The 12,976-nt window shown below is 45.0% G+C and overlaps 1 protein-coding gene across 1 annotated transcript; it reads left to right on the forward strand.

The window, feature by feature from the left end:
* The first annotated feature begins 144 nt into the window (after positions 1–144).
* SLC25A28 (solute carrier family 25 member 28) lies at positions 145–4,056 on the forward strand. Its single transcript, XM_063306982.1, has 4 exons — positions 145–524; positions 1,285–1,513; positions 2,552–2,608; positions 3,131–4,056. The coding sequence occupies exons 1-4, from the start codon at positions 234–236 to the stop codon at positions 3,646–3,648; spliced, it is 1,095 nt and encodes a 364-aa protein (XP_063163052.1). The 5' UTR covers positions 145–233; the 3' UTR covers positions 3,649–4,056.
* Positions 4,057–12,976: the final 8,920 nt, after the last annotated feature.

Genomic DNA, 12,976 nt, shown 5'->3' on the forward strand with positions numbered 1-12,976 from the left:
GGAAAGGTGTCCAATGGAGTGATGATAGAACAAAAGGTCAAAGAGGCATTGCTAAATATCTTTTCTTGATAGGCGGGGCTCAAGGCCGGCCTTTGCCAATCGACCAATTCACGTTGGCCTAGGGCGGCGCGAATATGGACCGCGACCAATCAGCAGTGCCAGTAGGCGGGATGGACTGAGCGGGAGCCGCAGCACCGAGTGGGGTATCCCGTAACGGACTCGACGGAGGCGCCATGGAGCTGGGGGCAGGCGGCGCGACGGGGCCCGGTCAGCGGGGCGCGGCGGCGCCGGGCCGCCTGCTCCTCTTGCTGCTGGGTGGGGATGGCGGGGGAGGGTCGGGTTGGGTGTGGCCGTGGCCCTCGGGGGGCGGCGGGGAGCGGGGGACAGGAACAGACACGGAAGCCGGCCCGGAGCCGGACTACGAGGCCCTGCCCCGCGGCTCCGCCGCCTCCACCCACATGCTCGCAGGGGCTGTGGCTGGGGTGCTGGAGCACAGCCTCATGTACCCGGTGGACTGTGTCAAGGTGAGGACAGGCGGGGAGCTGTGTTCGTGCCTCAGAGGGGCGGCCGGGTGGGCTAGGAACGCTGCCGGGTGATGTCCTCGAGCAGGGCTGGAGCAGGATCACGCACGGCTACACGTTGCTCCGTAATGTTGGACGTTGGTATCGTTGGCGGGGGATCATTCTGTTCGATCCGAAGTGTCCAGATAAGCGAAAAGTAATTTGACAGAAGGTCAAAGGGATGTATGTCTCGGGGTGGTTATTACGAATTAGGCCAAGAAGAAGAGGGAGCAACAAGTGCTTGTGCCATTTGCGGTTGGCAGCGGAAGTGGCAACGTGCAGTCTCCTGAGTCCTGAACTTGAGATGATCCTGATCTTGAGCAGCCCAGAGTCGTTGTGTACGAGATGGGCGGCAGAGAAATTTGACAAATAAATGACAGTTAAGCATTTGCTGCCAGGGGCTGAGAAGTGGGATCTGTTTCTTCCACCTCAGACTAGTCCGTTACTTTTGCCAGCAAAACAGATTGGGCTCAGCCATTGCATAGGAGATGTTAGGTGGCCTTGGGTAGATTGGAAGTTTTTTATACTGCCAGACACCTCTCACTGAACCATATGGTCTGCAAAAATCACATGTAAGTAGGGAGAGGGTGTACAGCAGAACTGTAACAGAGACTCAAATGCTGAAGGTTTGTAAAAAGAAAGTGGTGGAGAGAGCTTGGCTGGGAAAACTTATTTGAGTAATATCTAACCTGCTCCCTCCCCCCCCCGCCCCCCGTGCTGTTAGACAAGGATGCAAAGCCTGCAACCAGAACCTGCTGCTCGTTACCGGAATGTGCTGGAGGCCTTGTGGCGGATTGTGCGGACTGAAGGGATCTGGCGACCTATGCGTGGATTGAACATCACAGCTACAGGGGCTGGTCCTGCCCATGCCTTGTATTTCGCCTCCTACGAAAAATTGAAAAAGACACTTACCAACCTTATCCATGCTGGGGGCAATAGTCACGTGGCCAACGGTATTATCCCTTCCTGCCTTCTAACCCCATCCTGGGGTTCCAGTTGCACCAGTTGGGGCTCAGAGTGAGAGGATGCCAGATTTGTTCCTATTGTTCTGGCATTAGTATTCTCTGAACCCTCGTGGTTATGGAGATTCTTTCATAATGCTGTGTTCTGCTTACAGCAAAACAGTATGTTAGCAGTCTTTTTGAGCAATATGTGGCCTGGAGGGGATTAAGGGAATAAAATGGGCTGAGCAAATAAGGTTTCTGGCATGTGTTTTTGCTTCTTATTATGATGTAAGAATGTGATATAGTAGAAGAATGGCTGTGATTCTGTTTGCATGTAGTTCTGTTTTTAAAAAGTGTTCTTTACAGAGGGATGTCCTAAAGATACATCATTCTATCTCCTAAACTCTAAGACATAACTCATCATCCCCTGGAGCTGGTTGAGTTTTTTAGCAGAAAGATGTATATAGTAGGTTTATGCAACACTTCAGATTCAGGATCCAAAAGGTGCATCAGAAGGAGAAGGAGTGTGAAATTAGCACCTGCCTGCAACATTGTAAAATAGCTGTTTCTTTTTTCTGGGTTCATACCCTTCCTGCCCATGTGATACTGGGAAAGGGTTTGGTGCTTCAAAGTGCAGCAGAAAGGTGCTGTTTGTGCTCCTGCACTCTCTGAAACACTTGTAGAAGATCAAATTGGAAATGCTGCACAGCCTACTAAATAGGTGCGGAATAGTCTTAGTTTTTCTCTGCTTCAGATATTATAAAGACCTTGTTTAAAATATCTGGAAGATACTTTGTTTCCTCCTTTTTCCAGGATGTGATTGAAATTAATTTGGAGAAAACACTGTATCAGAACCTTGCTTATTTCTGCTGCTGTTATTGAAAATTGAGGCTTGCTTCTGCATAAACTACTTGTCTCTTGGGAGGAATGGCTTATGTCCCTATTTTCACATATATAATACTTTGATGGCATAGTCTGGGATCTCTCTAGGACCCTCATGGGTCTCATCTCAACTTTTCTTCGCATGTAATAGTCCTTGTCTTGCAGGTGCAGCAGGCTGTGTGGCAACATTGCTTCACGATGCAGCCATGAATCCAGCAGAAGGTAATACTCTTTCTTATATGCTCCATCTTTCATGAAGATCATTGCTCTTTTCTTATCACCAGGAAACGCTCTCATGCTTGTGAGAAGAAAGGGAGACAGAGCAATTATTCCTACAAATTTTATTTGAATGATGGATTGCATTGGCTGGAGTGAAGAAGAGCCTTGTGCTCTTGTCCTGTTATAAATGTGAAAAAGTGAATGAAAATCATATTGTAACATGGCTTTCATGTTCCCTGCTTTTTGTAGGAAAATCAAAACACATTTCAGTGGACCCCAATTTTTCCCACAATCTAGGAAGAGGGCATCCGGGTCTGCTGATTTATGCAATTATGTAAGGCTTGCTGGATTGATAGTATATTCCAGTACTGAGGCATGTATGAGGGCTGCACGGAATACAGAGGCATAAGAGTCCATGTGTGTGTCTACACTGAATGCATACTGTTTATATATCTTTATTCATTAGGGTTTTTTCCTTTCTTTCCCCACTTTCATTATGGCTGGACTGCTGTTATCCATTTCCAGTGGTAAAACAAAGAATGCAGATGTACAACTCTCCGTACCAGCGAGTAACAGACTGTGTGCGTGCTGTGTGGTGCAACGAAGGGGCAGGAGCTTTCTACCGAAGCTATACCACTCAACTGACCATGAACATCCCCTTTCAGGCTATCCATTTCATGGCATATGAATCCCTACAGGAACACCTCAATCCCCATAGACAGTACAACCCTAGTTCCCACATGGTGGCAGGTGCCTGTGCAGGTGCCATTGCTGCTGCTGCCACCACACCTTTGGACGTTTGCAAAACATTGCTGAATACCCAGGAAGCCTTGGCACTGAATACCAACATCAGTGGGCACATTACAGGCATGGCTCACGCATTCAGGACGGTGTACCGCGTGGGCGGGCTAACTGCCTATTTCCGTGGAGTTCAGGCACGTGTCATTTACCAGATGCCCTCCACAGCTATTGCATGGTCTGTGTATGAGTTCTTCAAGTACATCTTAACAAAGCGAAAGGAGGAACGGTTGTCTGGGAAGTGAAATGCGTTTTCAGACTGGCTGGTGCCAAACTCAGATGACAAACAAGACTTTGGAATACTGATGCCGCCTCTTGCCTGCTGCTGCATTTTGCACAGCCCATTGTTCTCTTAATGGAAAGTATACAGCAAACAGCAACTTCACCTGCTTTTAGCTTATCACCTAACAAGCATGCCCCAGTTGTTGGATACCTATAAAGATCAGGGTGGCTACCAGGAATTACTGTGAGCATATTGGAAATTGGGGTGATAGCCTGCATTCTCAGAAACGATTGCAGGTAAGAGTGAGTAGAGGCAGAAGAAGTGTTAGCTAAGCTGTTGTCTATTAGCACTCACACAGACCTCATGCTCTTTGAGAAGGCTTTGATTGTTGTGGCCCTTGGCACCTCCAATAAAGTCTGCTTTATTGTCATAGGCCTTGTCTCTTTCTTGCCAGATGATTCTAAGCATCTCTCTATGGAAGAGGGTAGGGAACTTGTAGCTTTCCTGATGGGGTTGGATTCCAACATTCATTAGTCCCAGCAGTCCTTTCCTTCTTACAGATAAGATAGATTCATTGTACTTGTATGACAAGATTTGTTTTGTTTTCTGATTTGAAGAGATGGAAGAAAAGTAAGACTGACTTACATAATGCTGAATGTTGTATGATGTATATTGAGATCCATGAAAGGTCTGTTTTTTGTTGGATGCCACTGATAAAGCATTTGTGTCTTTTCAACAGCCTAGCACAGTCTATTCAGCACTATTCTTGCCATTCTACTTAATCCCAACGTGTATGGGAATAGTGAGAAGTGACACTGTTTTAACTTGTATCCTTCGGCTGGCTTGCGAGGCCTTATATTAAAATATACTGTGATGGAAAATGTTATATAACATCTGTGCACATGGTATAATTTGTTCACATAGCATATACACAAAGCTGATAGGGAAGAATAGACATGTGCATGCCAAACTGCAATTGAAGATCAGGGACAGGTGCTTTTGTAGAACATATTTCTCCATTAACACTTGTAAAATATGCAGCTCTGCATTAGCTTGTATTTGTAACAATAAGGCCTTTTTTCAGTCTCAGCCAATGAAATACAAATTTAAAAGAGGGATAGTCATTCTGTAATTGTTAGCATTTAACAAGGAGTGGCCTAATAAGAACAGGCTTAACTTCAGAGATACAGAACTTTTGACATTGATAATGGATTTGCCATTATTAGGAATGAGTTGTGATTAGCTTTCTTTCTTCATCTCAAGGCTTCAAAGCTGACATTTTAGAAGAGGGGGAATATATAGGGGCAATAAATATAGCAATGCAGTTAAGCCAGTCTTTTTTAGTATGCTGTTAACACATCTATCAAAATGCAACATTGCATACAGTAAATCTTTGTACAGTATGGCTCTCTGTCTTTGCTTCAGGTGAGTATGCCCCAGTTTTACATTCCTAGTAATGCATCAGTAGGTGATAAGAGACAGGGTGGGGGAAGAGAGAAAACACATTCCTCAGCCATAAGCTGAACCAAAATAGGAAGTAAAATATTTTCTCTTCGAAGTGCCCTTTTGTTCATGCATAGCTGCCTTGCTGCATCTTAATTTATCTTCTACTGACTTATCTTTTAGCCTTTGCTAGAAAGCCTTGTCCTCCTAGAAAATTATTTATTTTACTAAATTTTGCCACTGCCCATCTCCCCCCAAAGGGTGGACTCTGGGTGGTTTACAATAAAGATAAAAGCCTTAAAATATCATAAACATAAATAGATATCAGATACAAATATAATGTAAAGCACAAATATGGTATAAAATCCAGATGCCGATGATAGTTGTGGTACCACTCATGTATATCTAAAGGGCCATTTTAGGGCACCAGCCATCTCCAGGAGTAATTACTTCCCTTCCCGCCCCAAATGAGGTGGCAAAACCAGGTCTTCATTTATTTATTTTTTGGAAGGCCACAAGAGATGGAATCTGTTTTATCTCTGGGGGAAGGATGTTCCAGAGGGCGGGAGCCACTGCAGAGAAGGCCTGCTTCCTGGACCCCGCCAGATGGAATTCTCTTACAGAAATGTAGGAAAAATTTCACCACTTGGGAACACCAATGCAATCATATGTCCATTCTTACTATAGCAATGTCCATTGTTAGGAAAGTGCATTTTGCATTTGTTCTCAGCTTCAGCTTTACTTTGGTGTCACCCTCCCTCATAGAAATTAATCTTAGGATCTTTCATATGTCCCTGCAAAAAATACAGTTATTTGCACATATCAACCAGTTTCACAACATCTGTGCTGATTCAGATTTTTTTAAAGATAATTTTTAGGATCTAAATGAACATTTTCATTCCTGTCCCCTCTTAGTCATAAATGTCCACCCACACAGAAACACACAAATGTGTGGGCTAGAGAACTTTGTTGATTCACCTCCATTAGCTAGAGAGAGAGAGAGAGAGAGAGAAGTGATCAGAACATACAGGAAATCCCCTGGAAGTCTCATTTGTTTTGATTTTTTTTTCTGAGTTTCTTGTAATATCAGTTGTGGAACAGACACTTCTAGTCCAAATGGAACTCTACTTCTAGTCCAAAGTAGAGCTAGATCTAGTGGCAGATGCCTCAGTGTCTCCTTATCATGCTGACTGGATATTCTAGGAACTGCAGTTTAATATTTGGAACATACCACTTTGAGGCCTGCCAACCTAGCAGTTCGAAAACATGCAAATGTGAGTAGATGAATAGGTACCGCTTCGGCAGGCAGGTAATGGCGTTCTGTGACTGTCATGCTGGCCACATGACCACGGAAGTGTCTACGGACAAACGCCGGCTCTTCGGCTTTGAAACGGAGATGAGCACCGCCCCTAGAGTCGGACACGACTGGACTTAATGTCAAGGGAAACCTTTACCTTTACCTTACCACTTTGAGGAGGGCTGCTGTAGATAAAGTATTTGGGGTGGATTTTGAGCATGTTGCTCTGTATTAGATAGGAGAAACTCTTGGTAGCTTCTGCTATCTGAACCACATTTTTGTGATATCAGCACAACTTTGGGGAATTACTCATTGCCAGCTATGGATATATTTCCATAAGCAGCTCACCAGAAAGACAATTTAGAAAGAAATAACTTGCTTTATAGGGAAATAACCACATGTTGGGATGAGATCACTGAATCCCTCCACTTTTTTTCAACTTTTGTGGAAGCTGCTTGCTTGCTGTATGTATCTAAACTTTTCTAACAACATCTTTCTAGCCTTTCCTTGAGAATCTTAAGATGATTCTATAGCAGTTTGGGATATCTGTGAATTGCAATCACAGCACATCTGGATGACATCAGATCAGAAAAAGTTAGATTTTAGATGATCTTCCTCAAATCATATAAATTCCATGCTTCTATCTACATTGGAGATGAGCAAATCCCACTGGCATGAGTAGTTTTACTAGGTAGGGAGAAAAGATTAGGAGGGGCAGGGGGAAAAAACCTGGAAATTACTGATCTCATCCACAGTTGGCTTTAGCCACACTCCCTGCCAGCATCATCTGAACAGATTAATAGGGATGGGGATAGGAGTTCCCTCTTCCTCTCATAAAGCCTGGGTAAAATGACTCCTTATCAGAGGTCTCTCTAAACAAGGATATGAATCTTTAGAAGTTAAAGGGAGGTCCCATGCATGCAGCTGCCAGATGCACTCCAAGTCCAGAACTTTTTGCTTGGTTGTTCACAGGTTCAGCCAGTTTATATTCCGGTGAGAAGTTTTGGAAGAATGAGACTAAATCTTTTTAGATATTTCCCCCAGCTATACATTCTGTAGGCATCCTGTCTGCTTGGTCTCTGCCCAAGTGTGGGATGGAAGTGTTCCAATTCAGCAGCATACTTTTTAGCTTTTCCTCAGAATCCCAAGGTCAGGGTAGTTTCCCACCTCTCTCTCTTCCCCACTTCCCTGATTTCAGGTATGGGAATATTCACAGCAGTGATGGAGTTAGGCTGGATCTTGAAACCAAAGTGTATGAATATTCTGGCCTGGTGTGCTCAGAGAATGGAGGGTTATGGAAGTAGCAGCAGGCAGTTTTGGTATCAGCAGCTAGCTGGCAGAGGAACATGAAGGCCTTCCCAGATGGATATTGGGAGGCCCCCAGGACTGAAGCTGGTAACTGTAATATCTTTTTATATTTTTAAAGAAATGTTATAGCTGGAGAGAAGCCAGCTGGGTATCAATAGTCAACTGGTGCTGATTTTATTCTATTTACTCTTGAAATGAGTATTACCTTTTCTCACTACTGTTTGATATGTGGAGTCCTTGGTGCTCTCTGAGCTTGGTGGTTTGCTTGCAGACATTTCATTACCAGACAAGGTAACACCTTCAGTGCCCTGATGATATTACCTGGCTGGGCAACGAAACATCTGCAAGCAAACCACCAAGCTCAGAGAGCACCAAGGATGCACAGTTCAACCCTGAGCTACAGATACTCTCTTCTGTTGGAACTGTTTGATATATATATTTAGCATCAGGAGAATCATTCCTGCTGTAATAATTATGGTGCTAGGCTTCTTAATATTTTGTATAAAATACAAAATGTTACCTGCTGGATACTATGTTTCCGTTACTGCTAATTTGGTTGGTTGGTTGGTTTTGTACAAAGATAGCCTAAACGTAAAACCACCCCTAAAGGTTTCAGTGATGGTGGGGCAGAAAAGGGAAATGGTAGTTGTGTGCTACAGGACGAATCGAAACAACAGTCTCCTCTGCTTAAGGAGAGAGCATAAAAACGATTAAATCCAAACATGAATATTCCCGGCTACAACGCTTAATTTCCCCACAGAAAAGCACGGAACAACTTCGATACTAAGCCTGAACAAATCTACTATAGCAGTAAAGCCATCAAAGGTGCAATTTATCATGCCGGCCAATAGGTGGGGATGCTGCCAAAGGCGCCGCTCCGGTCGTTCTGCCTTTGTGCTGCTGCTGCCTGGAGAATACAGCGCTGTCCTATATGGCGACTGCTTGGGTTGGTGGAATCGCGACAGAGCCGCCCTTTCGATGCGCAGCACGCGCGTGCCGGTGGATTGCACGCCAAGAAAAGTCCGAGTTGCTGTTGCTGCTCCATTATCTGGCATCTATCTATGCGTTGCTAAGGAAACCACTGAGCTGGCTTGAAAGGAAGCTGGCCTTAGTACCGCTGTCTTGTGGCAGTAAAGTTATTCTTGGCTTGCCTTAGCACGCCGAACACAAGATCACTTGTGGAATTCTCGCTACTGTATTCCCCGTGGATGGGTGGGAGGAGGTGATCATTCTCTGGTTCCACAAACGGGATCTTCAACAAAACGTTGCACTGCTTGCATTCAGGCTACTCCAAGTAATCGCGAGTGCTAACCAGAATCCTCCACGGGCTATTAAAAGGCTTCCCCTTAGCGCCCCGCTCCGCCCTCCCATGTATTTGTTTGCATAGTTTTTACATATCTCTGGGCTTCTCCGGGTGCATGCTGTCATTTTGGCTCCATCAAGAATGGTGCACACCTCTAACAGGTGATATTATAGATGAATCAATCTTCTAATAGATGACGAAAAATAGGTGAATCAAATTGCTTCCGGAAGGGAAGTGAGAAGCTGGAGGGAGGTCGTGTGACACCATATGGAATTATCTTCAAATAAGGATCCCTTCCTCGGGGGAGTAAAGGATAGGGGTGCAAGGACGTAGAATGAAAACAACTTTCTGTAAATTACTTCCATGTGTCAGGCGAAAAGCGGAACCCTATGGAAATAGACGATTTCGGTGTGTTATTCATTAAAAGGGTGTTTATCATGGCTCCGTGGGAAAGGGCAGTGGCAGGTGACAGCACAGTCATCCTGGGCTGAGGTGCTCCTCCTCTTCTTTGTTAAAACTAGAAATGCTTTGGATGCAATTATTCCCTTTAAATCCAGGAGTGCGTAACGCAGATAGCTGTCCTTCCCTTTGCTCTCTATATAGGCGCTTTCACTACAATGAGAGTCCGAAGGTCTCCCACCCCTGCGCGCCACAATGCTGGGAATCGGGACCATCTAATGAAGCTGAATGGAGGGAAATTCAGCACAGCTAACATAGTCTGTCTTCCTACAGTTCCTCGTCCAGCTGTGAGATTCATTGCCAAAAGGTATAGTGATGGCTACCAACTATGAAGACTTTACTGTAAATGAGGATTGAACAGTTTCATGGTGAGCAAGGCTATCCTTCTAGGAGTCTGTGCAAATACATCCTGCCCCCAGTTTCAAAGACAGCAAGCCTTTCCACACAAGTGGGTTATTGTGGCAGGTGCTTCCTTAGCCCCATTTTACACCATCTGTCTAAGGCAGCCTCCAAGTCATGCCTTACCTGTGATTAAAACCTCTGTTGCTTTTCCTCCTGCTCATGAAACAAGAAATCCACTTGTGGCATTTTCCAAATACCCTAACCTTTCTCCTTTCCTGAAGGGTGGGTCTTCTGTTAGGGTCCGGTGGATTAATGTTTCCCCGGCCCTCAGATTTTAGCTATAACTTTGCTAGTCCTCGGCTCTATGTCCATCTTTCACAAGATTGCTTTGCTGTGTCAATTACCTTCTCTTCCTGTTCCAGATCTTTACAAGATCAATTGTAAAATATCAAGCCAAGTTCTAAAGAGGGAGTGGGAGTGGGAAGGGAAAACTGCTAGCGTTAGTCACTTCTTCTCTTGGCTTGCTCAGCTCCAAAAGAAGTGACCAGAAGGGAAAGAGGTTGGAGTTCCATGACTTTATAGTTTTGACCAATCATGATCTGAACTTTGCGAGCATAAGACCACTGCCCCTAATGCAACAAAAGACAACAGATTTCAGATAGTAATGATAGTGCAGGCCAATTGTATGTGTGTGTGCCTTTGAGTCAGTTTTGATTCCTGTGACTGCCTGGACAAGTCCCGGCAGTTTTCTTGGCAAGATTTCAGAAGTGGTTTGCCATTGCCTCCTTCCTAGGGCTGAGAGAGAGTGACTGGCCCAAGGTCACGCAGATGGCTTTGTGCCTAAAGTGAGACTAGAACTTAGGGTCTTCCAATTTCTAGGATTCTCCTCCAAATATTTGCTTGATAATCTACTCTAGCAAAAGCTGGGTATAGCTTGAAAACATTTCTGCGAAAAGTGTTACTGTGCTCTGAACAGTAGCTCTTTGAGAACCTGAGTGGCAGGATGCTATGATTTCCTAGAAGACTTGGGAAAAGAAGAGAAAACTGGACCAGATAGGCTTTTGGTATGACCCTATATTCTAATTATTATGATTCTAAATAACAGGTCAATGTGGACTGAGAGAATCAATAATGATTCTACACAAACCAATTCATTGGCATCAGGTGCCATAAAGGTGGGCCAGAGTCAGGTTGCCTGCCATCTAGCTCGCAGAATGAGATGTTCATCAGTGGAGAATCTTTCCCTTCTCCTAAATCTCTGAGGACCTCAAGGATTTGACACTCCTACAGTTACTGGCATCCCCAAAGGTTCCCTTAAGGCCATCTTCTCCAGAGGGGTTACAGATTCAAAGGATTTGGAGGGAACTAGGCTGCCTTAACATTTGAATGTAAATATTTATAATTTGTGGAGCCTCCCAGATCCATTCGGCAGTGGAGGGCAGCTTAATTTGTAATGAACTTTTCCCACAAGTGACAAGCACATGGGATTATTAAATATTAATTATTTGACTCTCCCACAGTCTTTTCATTCATTTAGAGTGGTAGTTTCTTCTGCTAGGAATTTATTTTTAAATATTCAGAGAAGTTGCAATCACAGCCTTTCAGAATTAAGGGACCTAGAACAGCTACTATTCTCCGATTTCTGATTCATGATCCTATGTGGGGTTGTGTAACATCTCCACTCAGAAGTTAATCTGGGTTTGAAACATTACAGTTTTTCTCACGATGTCTGCACTTCTCCAGCTGAGTCTACAACCCTGACTGCTGGAATTAGGGGGTACTGACTCAGAGCTGCAGTGAAACACATCTGGAAATCACCAGGTTGACTGCTCTAGTTAAAAGAAATAACTCCATGCAAATGGAAAGACAACATGTTAACTTCTGTATGGTCCCATCCTGAAAAGGTTTCTATTTTCGGGGTGGGGTGGGGATATTGTGGAGGAGTAACGCTGCAGGTTAAACCGCTGAGCTGCTGAGCTCACCGATCAGAAGGTTGGCGGTTCGAATCCGCATGACAGGGTGAGCTCCCGTTGCTAGTCCCAGCTCCTGCCAACCTAGCAGTTCGAAAACATGCAAATGTGAATAGATTAATAGGTACCGCTTCGGCGGGCAGATAATGGCATTCCGTGTAGTCATGCCGGCTACATGACCACGGAAGTGTCTACCGACAAACGCCGGCTCTTCGGCCTTGAAACGGAGATGAGCACCGCCCCCTAGAGTTGGACACGACTGCACTTAATGTCAAGGGAAACCTTTACTTTACCTAATACAACTGCAATCTGTCCTTAAATTACTATACTGTAGTTTGTTGTGCAGCCTCATTCCACTGCAGGTAGAGATCAAGCCCTTGGGCCTGGGGGCAAAACCACTAGACTGCAGGCCAGTGACAGAGAGCCACCCCTGTATCTCAGAAGCTAGCATGAGTTCCTCCTCCTCCTCCTCCTCGCCTTTTAAATTGCATTGTTTGATCATTGTAGTTGTTGTTTGTAGTTTATGTGCTGCAGTGGGTTCTTGTATGAAGAGGCAGAGCAATATTTAAGAACAGATATGCTTAAGAAGTTGGTTCCCCCCCCAGCCTCCCCCCAAAAAGATTAACACCTGCAATGGACATGGCACAATGAATCTTGCCAACTCCACCATAATTCATTCACATGTATTTTAGCTCCACATTTAAAAAGTGGTAGCAATGCCTGTATTCAATTACTGGTCTGCATTCAGAGATTTTTCAGGTGGAGCTTTCAGAGCCCTTTGTAGTCAGATCCAGGCGAAAGGTTTTCAGAAGCCTGTCCGTCTGCTTCTCAACCAGCGGGCCGTTGTTGCCTCTGCTCAATTCTTCCGTGTCTCCCGCTGGCGACATCGGGGCAGTGCTACGCGGAGATCTCAAGGCCACGGGGAGAGATGAGAACTTCATACTCGTGATTTGTAGCGCCGAGGCTCAACCTTAGAATGTACGTAAGAGGGTCTCTCTTGTTATAGCACGTGCACAACCGCTTTTTATCCTTCTGAAAATGTGTTAAGTCAATCAGGGGATTGGGGAGGGAGGCGGAATAGGTAGATAACGTGTTTGCTTCGATAGCTTCCCCATCGCTCCTCTCTGTCCTTCGGTACCCTTTCCATTTCAGACCCCAACTAAGGCGGGTCCGGCACTGAGCTGCGTCCCCCGCTCCCCCCCCCCAATCCTCGCTCTCGGCCTGCAGG

This window comes from Candoia aspera, chromosome 6, assembly GCF_035149785.1.
Source record: "Candoia aspera isolate rCanAsp1 chromosome 6, rCanAsp1.hap2, whole genome shotgun sequence".
Taxonomy (NCBI): domain Eukaryota; kingdom Metazoa; phylum Chordata; class Lepidosauria; order Squamata; family Boidae; genus Candoia; species Candoia aspera.

Coding starts and splice junctions, on each gene's coding strand:
- SLC25A28 (XM_063306982.1), top strand. CDS start 234: ATGGAGCTGGGGGCAGGCGGCGCGACGGGGCCCGGTCAGCGGGGCGCG. Junction 525..1,284: donor ACCCGGTGGACTGTGTCAAG/GTGAGGACAGGC, acceptor CCGTGCTGTTAG/ACAAGGATGCAAAGCCTGCA. Junction 1,514..2,551: donor CAATAGTCACGTGGCCAACG/GTATTATCCCTT, acceptor CTTGTCTTGCAG/GTGCAGCAGGCTGTGTGGCA.